Source organism: Ananas comosus, linkage group 6 (assembly GCF_001540865.1).
Source record: "Ananas comosus cultivar F153 linkage group 6, ASM154086v1, whole genome shotgun sequence".
Classification (NCBI taxonomy): Eukaryota; Viridiplantae; Streptophyta; class Magnoliopsida; order Poales; family Bromeliaceae; genus Ananas; species Ananas comosus.
Window position 1 is genome coordinate 12,792,364 of NC_033626.1, and position 13,567 is coordinate 12,805,930.

Here is a 13,567-nt window from a genome sequence, read left to right on the forward strand (position 1 = left end):
TCTTTTGTCGCAATTTCAAACTTAAACTTGTTGATTGTTACAATTAAGTCTCACGAGCAAATTTGATTGACTAAATATTGACAGGCCGCTAATATAAACGTACACAATATTTTAAGAGAGAGAGAGAGAGAGAGAGAGAGAGGATGGGATTATTTTTTGGCTAAATTACAGAAAACCCCCTGTAATAACCCGCTTTTTCACTTTCCCCCCTAACATTTAAAAACCTACACTTTGCCCCCTTGTAAAATGAAAAATGTGTACTTCATCCCTATCGTTAGGGTTCCGTTAGGGGTTCTGTTAAAAAATATTTTTTTATACCGAAAATACCCCTCTGCCTCTTCTCTGATGCTTCGCTCCCTCCGGCTCGCCGCTTCGCCGCCTCGCCGCCTCGCCGTCCTCCACTGCTTCGCCCTTGCCCACATCCCTTTCGTCCTCCTCTGCCACCTCGCCTTCGCCCTCGTTGTCCCTGCCTACCTCTCCATCAACACCCATCTTAGTATCCTCCCTACTGTCGCCGAAATCGATGGGCGGCGACGGTGTAGGAGGAGAAGGGGAGCAGGTGGAGAAGAAATTGGAGAGGAATCGTGGCCGATTGAGGTGGAAATAGCGGCGGATCGAAGGGGCGGCTGAGGAAGCTCAGGAAGAAGACAACAATGGCGATGGGCAAAATGGTCATTTTACACACCGTGACCTCCCTGTGAACATTTTTCATTTTACAAAGAGGTAAAGTGTAGGTTTTTAAATGTCAAGGGGGGAAAGTGAAAAAGCGGGTTATTACAGGGGGGTTTTCTGTAATTTAGCCTATTTTTTTTTTCAAATTCTCGAACAACGTTACGAAAGATCATCCATATTGAAGAGCCCTGCGATTATCAGCTCCACGCATAAGTTACATAACCAAATTGGTGACAACATATAATAACACAGGATAAAAATGGTATAAAAGACATATATATAGGTAAACAACAAGAAAGCAAAGGAGGAAAATTACATGCTTCAAATTTAACATTCAAAATCCAATATACAAATATCAAATCCACGCCTAAGGAATAGAGAAAACCAAAACTGTACTGCTTGACTATCAATAAGCCCTGCTTATAGAGCTGCTTCTGATTACAATACAACAGCACGAGTAACAATTTGTTCATCACAACATAAATGCAACCCCAACGAAAAACGAGGGCACGCATAACAAGATATGAATTCTACAAGTAATGAGCTTCGTGACGTGTTTATCTACAAATCAATTGAGCTGCACACTATTCGGACTTCACATCCCGATCTGCAACAAAGTACAGCTTCTGCCCGTCGGTAATCATGTCAACATCTACTATCCGGGCTCCATCTTCGGACAACAAGCGCGAGCCTGGGCAATTTAGCTGCTCTTCGCATGATTTGATGAGATCCTCTATTGTGTGTGGGATCCATAACACCACGCCCTCTCTTCTCTTCTCTTTCGGGTCCCATGGATGGAAAGGGAACACAGAGCATCTTCTTGGATGCATTTTATCTGTACGCCAACAAGTTGTCAGCAGATACTCAATACAAGGTTATTGATACTGAATAATTGTATTCATATTGTCATTGAGAACATGATGGGGATTACAATGCTGCTGTAAAAAAGAGAAAACATGATGTGTAAGTTTAATTACATTAATATTGTTATTAATCGAATCATGACATCATCTTAAATTTATTGTCATTAAATACCAAAGAGAAAAGGAAGTAGCAGGCGGCTGGATTTTACCTCGAAAATCTGCACGGTCAGGAAACTTAGAGAGCTCATCGGCTTTTGCAGCTTCCAACAGCATCATCAAAGATTTGCTACCACATTTCCGTCCTTCTTCCAGTGGAGTAGTTCCCCATCTAAAATATTTAGCAGTGTTTTAACAAATTATTGTCCATACAGTACATTTTCCGCATGGAAGAAAAGTAGAATCCAAATATGAAGGCATATCTAAACATTTCGATACAAAAGCAAAAAATGATTCTGGCTATGGTTAAAAAATTCAAGGTTACAATTTTTAAATGTTTTGGCACTAATCGATTCACTTTTCAGTTTTTTTTTTTTAAAAAAAGGCGATAGGTGTTACCTACAGCATTCTAGAACTAATGGTAAATAACAGCACCATTTGATTCCAACAGACCTTAATTTCATGTAATTACAACTGGTCGATAAAAAGGAAAGATGCCAATATTCACGATATCCTGATCAGTTAAATATCTCTCAAAATTTAAAGTATCTATTGAATTAAAAGTCTAGAACAGACAAGTTGTCACACAACAATACCTGTCCATAACTAAAACGCTAGCCCCAGCATCTATCAGTAGTTTGGCTATCAAGTATAACCCTTCAGCAGCAGCTATATGAAGTGGAGTGCGGTGATCATAATCTTTTGAATTTGGATCAGCACCATATGATATGGCCCTTCTGATAAAATCTGCATCACCCCGCGAAACAGCTGCACATAGATGACTTCCAGCATCTTTAAGATTCAATTCAGCTCCTTCTTTGTAAAGTAAAGAAGCCACTCGATCATGCCCCTCCTTGACAGCCTCCAACAAGGGTGTGTTTCCAAATTTATCTAATTGTAAAAAATATATCATTATGCGCATACACCATTACATTATAGGAGCAGAGAGCAGTTACATTTACAATACATATCAACGTAAACGAATATAAACAATTAGAAAGGGGGAAAAGATGGATATACCAGGAAGATTAATGTCCACCCCTTCTCGAATGAGGAATGAAACGATATCTTCATGTCCTCTTGATGCGGCAAGATGCTGGTACAGGAATAGTTTAGGTCAACCGACAGCATTGGTGCCAAATAGAGCATCAAGAGAAATGTAAACTTTTAGCATCTCCTGACAAATGCACTAGTTCTTTGTTTTTTTTCCCTTTTCTTTATGAAGAAGAAATAAAAGTAGGAAAAATAAGAAACATCAAAAAAGATAGAAATAGTTCACATAGAAGGATATTAAAGAAGTTTAATACCAAAGGTGAGCGTCCATCATAGTCGGTCTTCTTGGGATCTGCTCCTGCCCGGATTAGACCTTTTAGGTGATGCAAATCCCCATAAAAAGCAGCACTGTTTACTCTTAAAGCAAGCACAGCTTCTTGCTTTACAATATGGAATGTAATATCAGATTCCAGCTGCTTGATCCGTAAGTTGGATTCGTTACCCTGCTGTTCAATTGGAAATATTTATTAATTTATACCAAATATTTCATGTAGAAGTTATTATATTTCAAATGCACCAAAGAATGTAATGACCAAGTAATACAAATAATATAAAGGTCTCATTTGATAAAATACCTCAGTAAGATTGCTCAAGATTGTCCGACCATCAACAAAATAGATATCCAGAATATTAGACAAATTTTGTTTATCAAGTCGAAGGAGTCTACAAAGTTCACAAACACGAACAGTATAAGGCTGAGGAATGTTGCATAGAATAGCAATCTCTCCAAATGAACTATTAGGCTCCAATCGCAAAACAGTTTCCTCTGTTCCGTCTTCACCAATCCCTACACCTTCCTTTACAAACAAAAGCATTATAAGGAGCTAATATATTGATTACGATAACATCTTATTTCTGTTGCATCCATTGCAATGAACATTATGTATATTTAACTTACAGTGGTTAATAGAACAATGAATAAATTTTATCAAATCTGGAACTGAAAAGATGCATCCCAGTAATGAAACCTAAACTTCAAAACAAAAACACTTCTGTTTTCTAAAGGAACCAGAATCTACAATTTTATTTAGCACCATCCTTCTTCGCTAAACGACTCAACAAAACATGCAACAATTAAATTTGATCCAACTATACAAAAGAAAGAAAAATGGAGCAAAAGAAAACCTCCTCAAAATATTAACATATGTATGACTGTTTCGGGTACATCAAACAAAATGCCTGCCAACTAATGTTTGCAAGAAGTCTTGTCTTTAGAAACATATAGCAGGACATAGACATTCAATGAGATAACATAAAGATCGGATAAAATCACATGCAAGTAAAAGTTAAAGCAGAGCAAACTCTAATGCCTTATGTGCATTGCTTCCGTATAAAAGTTGCAGAGGATTAAACATAGTGATTAGGCATCAACTCACAAGCACACCGTGACAGACAAAATACAGCTGATCAACTGCACTACCCTGCTCCAAAATCACTTCTCCAGGAAGGAAAAATTCTTCTTGTAGCCTAACCACCTGCTCAATCAAAAAATATAGGGCAAAATTTTGTTATAAAAATTTTTAGAAAGAAACTTAAGCACGTCTGAAAAGTAGATTAAAGCAAGTAATTTATATTGCAGAACCAAAGGGACACAACATATAGATAAATATTCTTAGAGAATGAAATGATTTCTTCGAACTCTAAAAAGATACTTCCAAGTCTTAAAACATGACATAACTGTCAACCAAATTCCCTAATATGAGTGACAAAAACTACTATACTTAGGGTAATAAAATATATAGAAGAACAAACACACTTACAATCTGTTGAATGAATTCAGCTGAGCACCCTCTAAACAATGGAACGTTTTTAATATATGGTTTGTACAGTGTTTGAGAGATCTGCATATAAATCTTGCATTAGTCACCACAATTACAGAAGAAAAATAAGATTAAATTAATAGAAGTCAACATCACAAGCACCATAAGTAAATCAAGAAGCTGATTAAAGTCTCAGCTCTCAAGCATTTTCACCAAACGGGAGCTAATTTAGCATTTTTACTAAATGAATAGATACTACCCAGCTCTGTAAAGCAAACTCTCTTTAGGATACAATAATTAAAGGAGACGGTGTCTCTTTTTAATGCACCTTAGCGCGAATTGAAACTGGGATATCCTGGAGAACAGAAGCCTCCGTATAGCTGCTCTCATACTGTAACCGCAAGTGTCCCTTGATCTGGTCCCGTATGTCCTTTCCAAGCCTATTTCGGTTCATGTACTTTATTATATCTTTCATTTTGTCCCTGAATTTTTCTGTCTTTGATCCTTTGACAATCAGCGCAGTCATGTTGCCAATGAGGTAAGCTCCGAGAATCATATCGAAAGAAACATAAATCATAATGAATACCATTTCTCTGATATTAACTGCATGTATGTCTCCATAACCTGCGGAATGCAATACAGTTATGCAAATTAAACAACGAGATGATGAGACGGAAAAATCATGAAACCACTCGATAGAAAGAAAATTTAACACAAAAAGTTCAATAAAAAAGGTATCACTATCAAAAGGATAGTACATAGCCTATCAAAACTCCTATGTGCAGAGTAAGCAGCGGTTGCGACAGAAATAGACAAAAATGAAAATCATATAATGAAAACGGAAGTTACCTACAGTTGCCATGGTAACTATGGCAAAATATAATGAAGTTATGTAGCGGCTAGCAAGATCAATTTCCCTGAAGCGGGCATAGCTGTAGTCTCCCAACCGCAAACTCCCAATCCATGTATAGCCTTCTTTCGCTTCAGGCAGAGTCGTGGCAAGATAGTAAAAGATACAGGCAGCCGTATGCGTGCAATAGAGCTCAACAGCTATAAGTTTCACTATCCTCGTGAACAAGTAATTGATGCGGATGTCCTTCTCCAGCTTTTGAAAGAAGTCTGTAACTTTGCGCACTCGCGTTAACCTAATCCACAGGAGGTACCTCACTTCTTCTCTCCTTCCAGAAGCCTGGTTTGAGCAAGCAAGATTTTTTTTTTTTTTTTTTTAGGAAAAAAAAAAGAAACTTGTAAGAAAGATCTTTAAATTTCTTCTAAGCAGTCATAAAAGCGAACATAACAACCATAATCTGGGAACGATACGAATCACGACGCAAAGAAACAAACGCATTGAATTTGTAAAAGTACGCATAAGGAAGAAGACGAAAGCAGATGCTTTCGCTAACTAAGACCTTCAAATTCAGAAAAACTACCGAATCTTAAGTGGGAATTCACAAAATTCGGCTAAAATAGAGAGTGTAGGTAATTTGATCACAGGTCCTGCGACTAAGCATTATATATTAGACATGCACTGCTGAATGAACAAAATGCAGCATATTCGGGTAGGTGAAACCTTATAGATGATATCCCACGGTAGGCAGCCGAGGAGGTCGAAAATGAAGTTCGACTTACAGTACCTGATGCAGGTTTACAAAAACAGAGGCGAAGCAAAGCATCAGATCGAACACATATATGTTAGTGAAGTTATTAGAGATTTATCCCTCAAAACTTTTAACTGTACATTGATAACTAAAGAGAAGGGGAGAAATACCGGAGGGCGATGGAGGCGGGGCTGTAGACGATGAGGTAGGTGTGGGGGTCGCGGTAGGCGACGAAGAACTGTAGGGCGATGTCGACGAGGAAGGTGAGCTGGCCCACCACGTCCAGGAAGAGGAGGTTCTTCGGCAGCCCCCGGAAGAACCCGAACTCCATGGGGGTGAAGAACGACGAGTACACCGCCCATACCAGTATGAACTTGGTCCACGCCTCGTACCATCTGCGTGCGCCACCACCATTAGACACCACCCGAAAACAAACAACGCTTTAGAGGCCAAAATCAAATTTCGAAATTGACAATAGTAACAAAAAGTATAATATATGTATACAAATGGCCCAAAGTGACCCTGCAGTAGCCTTAAATGTAGTCGAGCCCAGGCCCAATTATGGCCCGAGTACGATGCTGGACTAAACAAAGCTACCTGGTGACACATTCTCGTGGCAGTTTCCTAGCGGTATAATAATAATAATAATAATAATAGTTTAATAGCTAAAAAAGAGAGCAAGGAAAAGGAGGGGAGCAAACACGGGGCTGAAATCGCGCATTTCCTGCGTGAGCATTAAAGAGCTGTCGCGATCATTCACGGAAGTGAGGACAGAAGAAGAACATGTCGATCGATTCCACGTGTATCCCATTAATGACTCGTTAAAGTCGCCATCTCTCAGCATCGGCAAATTTTAAGGAAGCCAAACCTCACACAACCAGATAAATAAAATGAAATGCAATATTTTAGAGAAGGGCAGTATTAGGGATATCCCTAACACTACCGTGCAGCTAAGAAATGATTGGCTCTGAAATAAATTCGGAGAAATGCTTCGATTCCTACAAAAGATACTTTTATATATTTTTTTGAAAAAAAAATAGCACGTTACTGACCGACCGTCCTTAAAGCAAGTGATAGAAAGTTTGGTAGTTGGTATTCGAGACCCAAGTTCGAATCCTAGTTGATTCATATTTCCAGCTAAGTTTATTTCTAAATAAAATAAACGAAACGGGTACCGTGCTTATCTATCTATCTCAAAAAAAGAAGAAGAAGAAGATAGCACACCACCCGCTTCATTCATTCAGAAGAGCCCTTCTATATATTGATAACCTATTAGCATTCTTATTTATTATTTTTAGATTCGATATATTAATTTATTAAAAATTTATATGTTATGCGTGCTAATGTGTTATTAACTTATAAACATAAAAAAAAATAATCTATAAATAGAATTCTTTTTAAATAACTTCGAACAGTGCTCGTATGCCAATTTATTAGCTAGTAGTTTTTTGAAGTGTGGCACATCAATTATACATTGCCATCGCTTATGGCTACGTATAAGTATTTTTCTTTCAGACACACCACATTATTGCAAAGTTATTGTCTGGACCGGGTTTGTCATATTAGCTGTAGACCACCACGACTGTTACAGCACATCATTCTTTTTTTTGGGGGGGATCTCTACCACTTATTAATTAGTTAAACTCTACGTACCAGATTAATTTAATTTTTTTAATATAATATTACAATTTTCATCTCTGAAGTCTATAGAAAGAATCTTTCTAATACTTGTACAAATTGATAACACACAAGTACGGAAAACATTTGTTTTACGATTTCTAATAAATTATTATTATTAGTATTATTATTATTTTATCAAGAGAGAGCAGGAATAGATAACAGATCGATCGTGGCAATTCGCAAGATAAGCACATCTGATAACGAGATACGTCACATTATTTTATGTATTTTCTTACACAAACAGGTTATACATTCACACCATATACAGACAAAATATGATTAAGTACTCGGACTCCAATATGAACAGCTAACGTATGTAGCTTAATAAGCTTAGTCACCAATGAACAAATTTAAAGTATTTTTATATATGGTGTTAGACCTCAATAAGTGCAGTCGCCAAATTAATAAGATTCTGAGAACACGTAGTATATATCCCCCATAAAATTATTTTTTTTTAGAGGTGATCACTATCAATTCTAAGTTCCGCAATTAAGGGCGCAGAGATCTCTTATGCTATGTTGTGAATATTATGTTTATCATCATTTTTTTATATATTTCATTGATCTATAATAATGAGACAAGTCAATTCCGCACCGTAATTTTATTTTTTAATTTGAACACCATATATCCGAATATTTAAAACCCAAGCTGAATCAGATGATCAGATCGACGGTACCCACTGCCCAAATCGATTCGCTTTTGTTCATAAAATCAGACTTGCTTAAATCTCCTTTTGGTCCAATTTGGACCAGCAGTTCAACCGGCAAAATGATGAACCGGCCGATTTCTGTCTTCAATTATATTTTAATAATTAATTAAAAATATGTATTGGAATATATTTTTATAATATAAAAATATTAAATATATTTATGATGAGGCGTCCTTATATTAAATATTTATGCCTGGTCCTACCAATCATACATAACACGGCTGAGAAATAAGCGGATAAGAAACCATGTTTCCGTGTGCTCATCAATGGACGGCCACGATCGGTCCCTTTAGCTGCGAAATTACTGTGCACTCAGTGTATCCGTGCCTCTTATACATCGGACTCCTAAAAACACTACCGTGGAGTCTCAAATTATAATTTAATTTAGTTAACTGACAGTGTAACGTGATTATTCGAAAGGGCGAGTATATATAAATATAATGGATCGAATATCAGGTGTGGTGTATAGAGTGCACCGATACACCAGATGCAGGGAGTAATTCTCCTCTCCACTTCCGTGGGAACGTGCAATTCAGTTATGATCACCTCGATCGCAGTGCCCAACTATGGCAAAAACCGCAGTAACAGAAAATCAAACGAAAAAAAGGGGAAAAAAAAAAGAAATAAGAAAAAGAGGGAGGAGGGATGGGGAGGGAGAGGAGAGGGGAGAGGGGATTTTTATTTATTTTTATTTTTTTACCGGTTGTCGGGGAGGATGACGAAGCGTTGGAAGAGGCGGTGGCGGCTCGCGGCGCGGCGGCGGAGTCGGGCAAGGCCGAACTCGGAGGAGATGAGGGAGAAGCGGCTCCCCTGCGACGACCCCATCCGATCATCCAGCTCCTCCACCTCGTACTCGATCTCCGGCGTCCGTACGCCGTCGTCCTTCGCCCTCGGCGCCATGGCCTCCCCCGATCGGAGACCGTCCACTCCGGGATCGGACGATCGGGAGCGAGCCGCTCCTGCTCGGCCTCCTCGGAACGTCGTCCGTGCGTCGATGGCGCTCGATCGATCGACTGCTCGATTAGGGTTTGGGATGCGAAGGCGAAAGCGGAGGGTGGACGGGGTTCGCGTTGTGTGTGGAGGAGGAAGAGGGGGGAGGGTGTGGGGGATTTGATTGTCTTCGAAAGGAGGGAGGAGAGTTTATATAGGGGCGGGGGCCGGGCTCAGGATTAATAAAAAAAGAGAAATAAAAGCGTGAGGCACTTCGGGATGGATCGGGGATGGTGAGCCAATCAAATGATCAGAATTGTTTGTGGACCTGGTCCACCACGTCGCTGAAGAACCAACAAATATCTATATATATATTTCTTTTATTGAGAAAAAAAATAGAATTTTAATTGTAAATCATGTTATGATCTACAGCTTCAATGATATTGTTTGGAAGCTTATTATTTAGTTCAAAAAACCAACACAATAGTCATGCATGGTTTATTACATACAAAAGATATTTATCAAAAAATATAAATTGAAATATATAGACTTTTAAAAGCATTATAAATCATTTGCAACTAACATTTTATTTTTAAGACATCTATGATAATTTTAAAAACACTTGGTGGGCAATAGAGCTAGCTAGCATTTTACAATTTTTCTACACAATCTTAAATGCCAAGTTATGCACTTACCTGATTCTTATTGTTGGATATCACTAACTTGGATCATAAACTACTGCAAAACAATATTCGATGGCATATAAAATGCATCTAGAAACGACCGATCTAATTATTTTTCTTTACCGACAGAAATATAGCTAGTATAGTACTATTTGTTTTGTTCATTTTTCAAAAATAAATGCTGCTGAAAATGTAAAATAATAAGACTTCGAACTTCTGATCTCGAATACCTACCATTAAATCTTTTGCTACATGCACTCGAGATGGGTGATTTTTTTATTTTTTTGTTTTTCAATTGTGATACAGCGCACGCGATAGTGAGACACAGCACGGGATGACTTGTAATCACTTATCAAGGATGGGTGTCCTCGATCCCACTTGAGTCCAACGGTTTGTACTCTCGTTTCTGATCAAATCGGTGGGACCTTGCTTTTTCGGTAGAAGTCGCATTCTTCAATTTGGTTAGCTGTTCACTTTGCCTTTTGCAAAACTGTTTGCAAAAAAAAAAAACAAAAAGACTTTATGTTTTCATGGTGAAATATGAATGTGGTGGCTATGGAATACCCGTGCTATGGGCGTGTTTGATTTTCTTTAACTCGAAGGCCAAAGTGGAGTGTCCACCACACCGAGAACTATCGTAGCTTCGATATTATTGTTGACGACTCTATATATTTCACTGAGATATGCGCACGATCAATCGCATGAACTGCTGAATTCATCTGCTGCTGCATAGAGTCACCATGTCGCTCGCTCCTTGTGAGTGATCGATGTATATATATAGTTTACTTAACTCACAAGTGCATTACAGTGACAGGTCCAGCGAAACAAACAGTCTCTTTATTTTATTAAATCTAGTTAACCTTTTCGAGTTTACGCTTGAAATGGTAAAGAAGTTATATTAATAATGTGAGATTGCGCCATTCTTTTTTTTTATATATATAAACTAATTATCATTCTCAAAACATTAAGAGAAGTTTCATGTTTTCACAAGCTATAAGGTCGAAGGTTCTTGTGGGATTAAGTACCAATATTAAAGTTTCAAGTTCTTCTAGGCATAGTAGTTACCAAAAAAATCGACTCAGTTGGAAATATGCTAAGAAATATATATATATATATATATTAGACGTATAATTAATAGGTAAGATAGGAATTGACAAATATTTAATTCATTATATAATGCGAAAATTGAATTTGTTAAATGTTAAATATACGAATTAAACTCACGACGACCTCACAGAGTGAAGGGTTTAGAACTTAATTCATACTGATACGTACTATGTTACCAGGAAATTATATCTAGTAGAAAATGAGTCTCAAATAATAAACTTTAATGATAAACACAATCTAGTAGGAAACACGACTCAAATAATGGACTTTGATGATAAACACTAACGCATCGCATGCCTCTCCATTTTCTATCTTAGTGGTGTGGAAAAAAGGGTGGCGTGGTTCTTTCTTTCTTTCTTTTTCTTTTTTCCTAAATGCGCTTCGAGATCTCTTTGGCTTGGTTACAATCTTCGAGTGCACCAACTGAATAAAGTTGTTTGAAAAGTTCATAATTATTCGATTCTGTATATCAACAAATGTCACAAATTAGTGCTACTATAATTTTTGCGAAAGCTAATTTATCTTCAACTAAAAGTATATATATAGAGAGAGCACTACGAACTTTTTTTGTGCTCAAGCATACAGATTATGTATCAAGCAGTAAAACGATGGTCGACGGAATTTAAGCTCATCGAATCTTTGCATTTTCTTTCTCGTCATTAATTTCTTCTGCATCTTATGCCCTTCGAAAGGCCACACTTGTTTGTCATAATATTTATATCCTGTGTAAGTGATCGAGGAGAAAAAGAGATTGAATGAGGTATATATCCTTGCGTTTTCTTTTATTAGTATTTCAATCAGTTGGATGGCTCATTTTATTCCTCGTCTCTTCATTCATCTTTTGGGCATCTGTTCACTCAAATTATGAGTTGTTAAGTGTTAAATTGTGCGAATCGTTTTATATTTTTTAATATGATACGAGAGATAAGAGGTTCAGAGTTCTTGTCTCATCAAGTTCCTTTCTTCATTTAATTTCCTCCTATTTAGTAATTCTACGGTTTAGCTAGGCCCTATAAAAATGTCCAGAGTTCAAACCTAAGGAGCAATTAAACACAAATTTAACTTGATTTGGTTACATTATAGACAAAATGCATAAACTTAGGCCCTTTAAATGGGGAGGCTATGTGGGTTACCTTAATTTATAATGCATGTCACATGCCACATTAAGCTAATAAGTATTATCTAATACAAAAGTATACTCAACTAGGATGTAACTGGATAAAGCTAAGAAAAAGTCAATGCTCAATTGAGCTAGCACAACAAATATTCATAGTACCGGCACAGTTCAAAGAACCAAGGCCTTAACCTCCCTGGCGGCTACTTGGTGGGTTGTCTGGACGGAAAGAAACAACCTCATTTTCAGAACAACGTCTCCTAATGCCACCCGAGCTCTGGAGCAGGCTTTTCTTCTTACAAATTTGTGGTCTAATTCTCCGACGTTACCCTCCGCGCACCACCTTTTTTAATCCTTTCTCCTTTTTTCCTATTTTTTGTTTTCTTTTCGTCTTATTTCCTGTTTTCTTCTTTTTCTTGTTTTGTTTCTCTTCTTGCTTTTCTTTTGCCCCGGAAGCCCTGGCTGCTTCCATACTGTTTGCCTAGTTCACTTATCAATGAATGAAGTAGGTAGCTAGTCTACCTCGTTCTCAAAAAAAAAAAAACAAATATTCATAGTAATCTGCTCCTAAGTATGATGGATATGTCCAATTAATTGTCCTAAGTGAGATTTATGCGGTCGGTCGCTTGCTTTATTCACCTGCTCTCCTTCCCTTCTTAGTAATTACACACCGAATTCTAAATTAAGCTAACAACTTGTGCAGATCATCGCAAAATCTGTGGGTGGATGCCTTTTGAGTGAAGGATAATATATAACAACGTTCACGATATTTGAGTTAAATTGCGATATCCTGCTTGATCTCAGCATCTCAAGGTGTAAGCAAGTACATATATAGGATTACTTGTTCCAGATGGAGCTTATATAAATAAAACAATATACTATTTGGATAGAATTAATTATAGAATATAGGTTCTAATAGTTTTTCCATATCTTTAGATTAAAGATTTTTTGGAACTTACAAACTATACATTCCTCAAAAGTTTTTAAAATTTTATTTTTCAAAACTACATATTTTTTGTTTATAAAGTAGAAAAGCTATTATTTTAGAAACTAATTTCGTAACCATATTGCAGAAGATCTGACCAGTAATATGGTGCGAAGTAATAAAGCGCATTCTTTTCCAAATAGAGTAACGTTGTCATGTCATAGTTAGTTTGTCAAAGATTAAAAAAGAAAAGTTAGTGGGCATTAAGCACAGGGCATTAATTATAACTTTACCAACTCAAATGCCAATCGCGTACA

The 13,567-nt window shown here is 37.2% G+C and overlaps 1 protein-coding gene across 2 annotated transcripts; it reads right to left on the minus strand.

Moving 5' to 3' along the window:
• LOC109711708 (potassium channel KOR1-like) lies at nt 971–9,596 on the minus strand. Of its 2 annotated transcripts, none has more exons than XM_020234878.1 (13): nt 9,192–9,596; nt 6,273–6,497; nt 6,075–6,138; nt 5,354–5,693; nt 4,833–5,128; nt 4,505–4,585; nt 4,121–4,219; nt 3,320–3,541; nt 2,999–3,187; nt 2,712–2,787; nt 2,288–2,582; nt 1,745–1,863; nt 971–1,507 (listed from the first exon to the last, which is right to left on the minus strand). In XM_020234878.1, the coding sequence occupies exons 1-13, from the start codon at nt 9,389–9,391 to the stop codon at nt 1,257–1,259; spliced, it is 2,457 nt and encodes an 818-aa protein (XP_020090467.1). In that variant the 5' UTR covers nt 9,392–9,596; the 3' UTR covers nt 971–1,256. The 2 variants fall into 2 exon arrangements, with proteins under 2 accessions (XP_020090467.1, XP_020090466.1); XM_020234877.1 differs by having other exon boundaries at nt 2,999–3,190.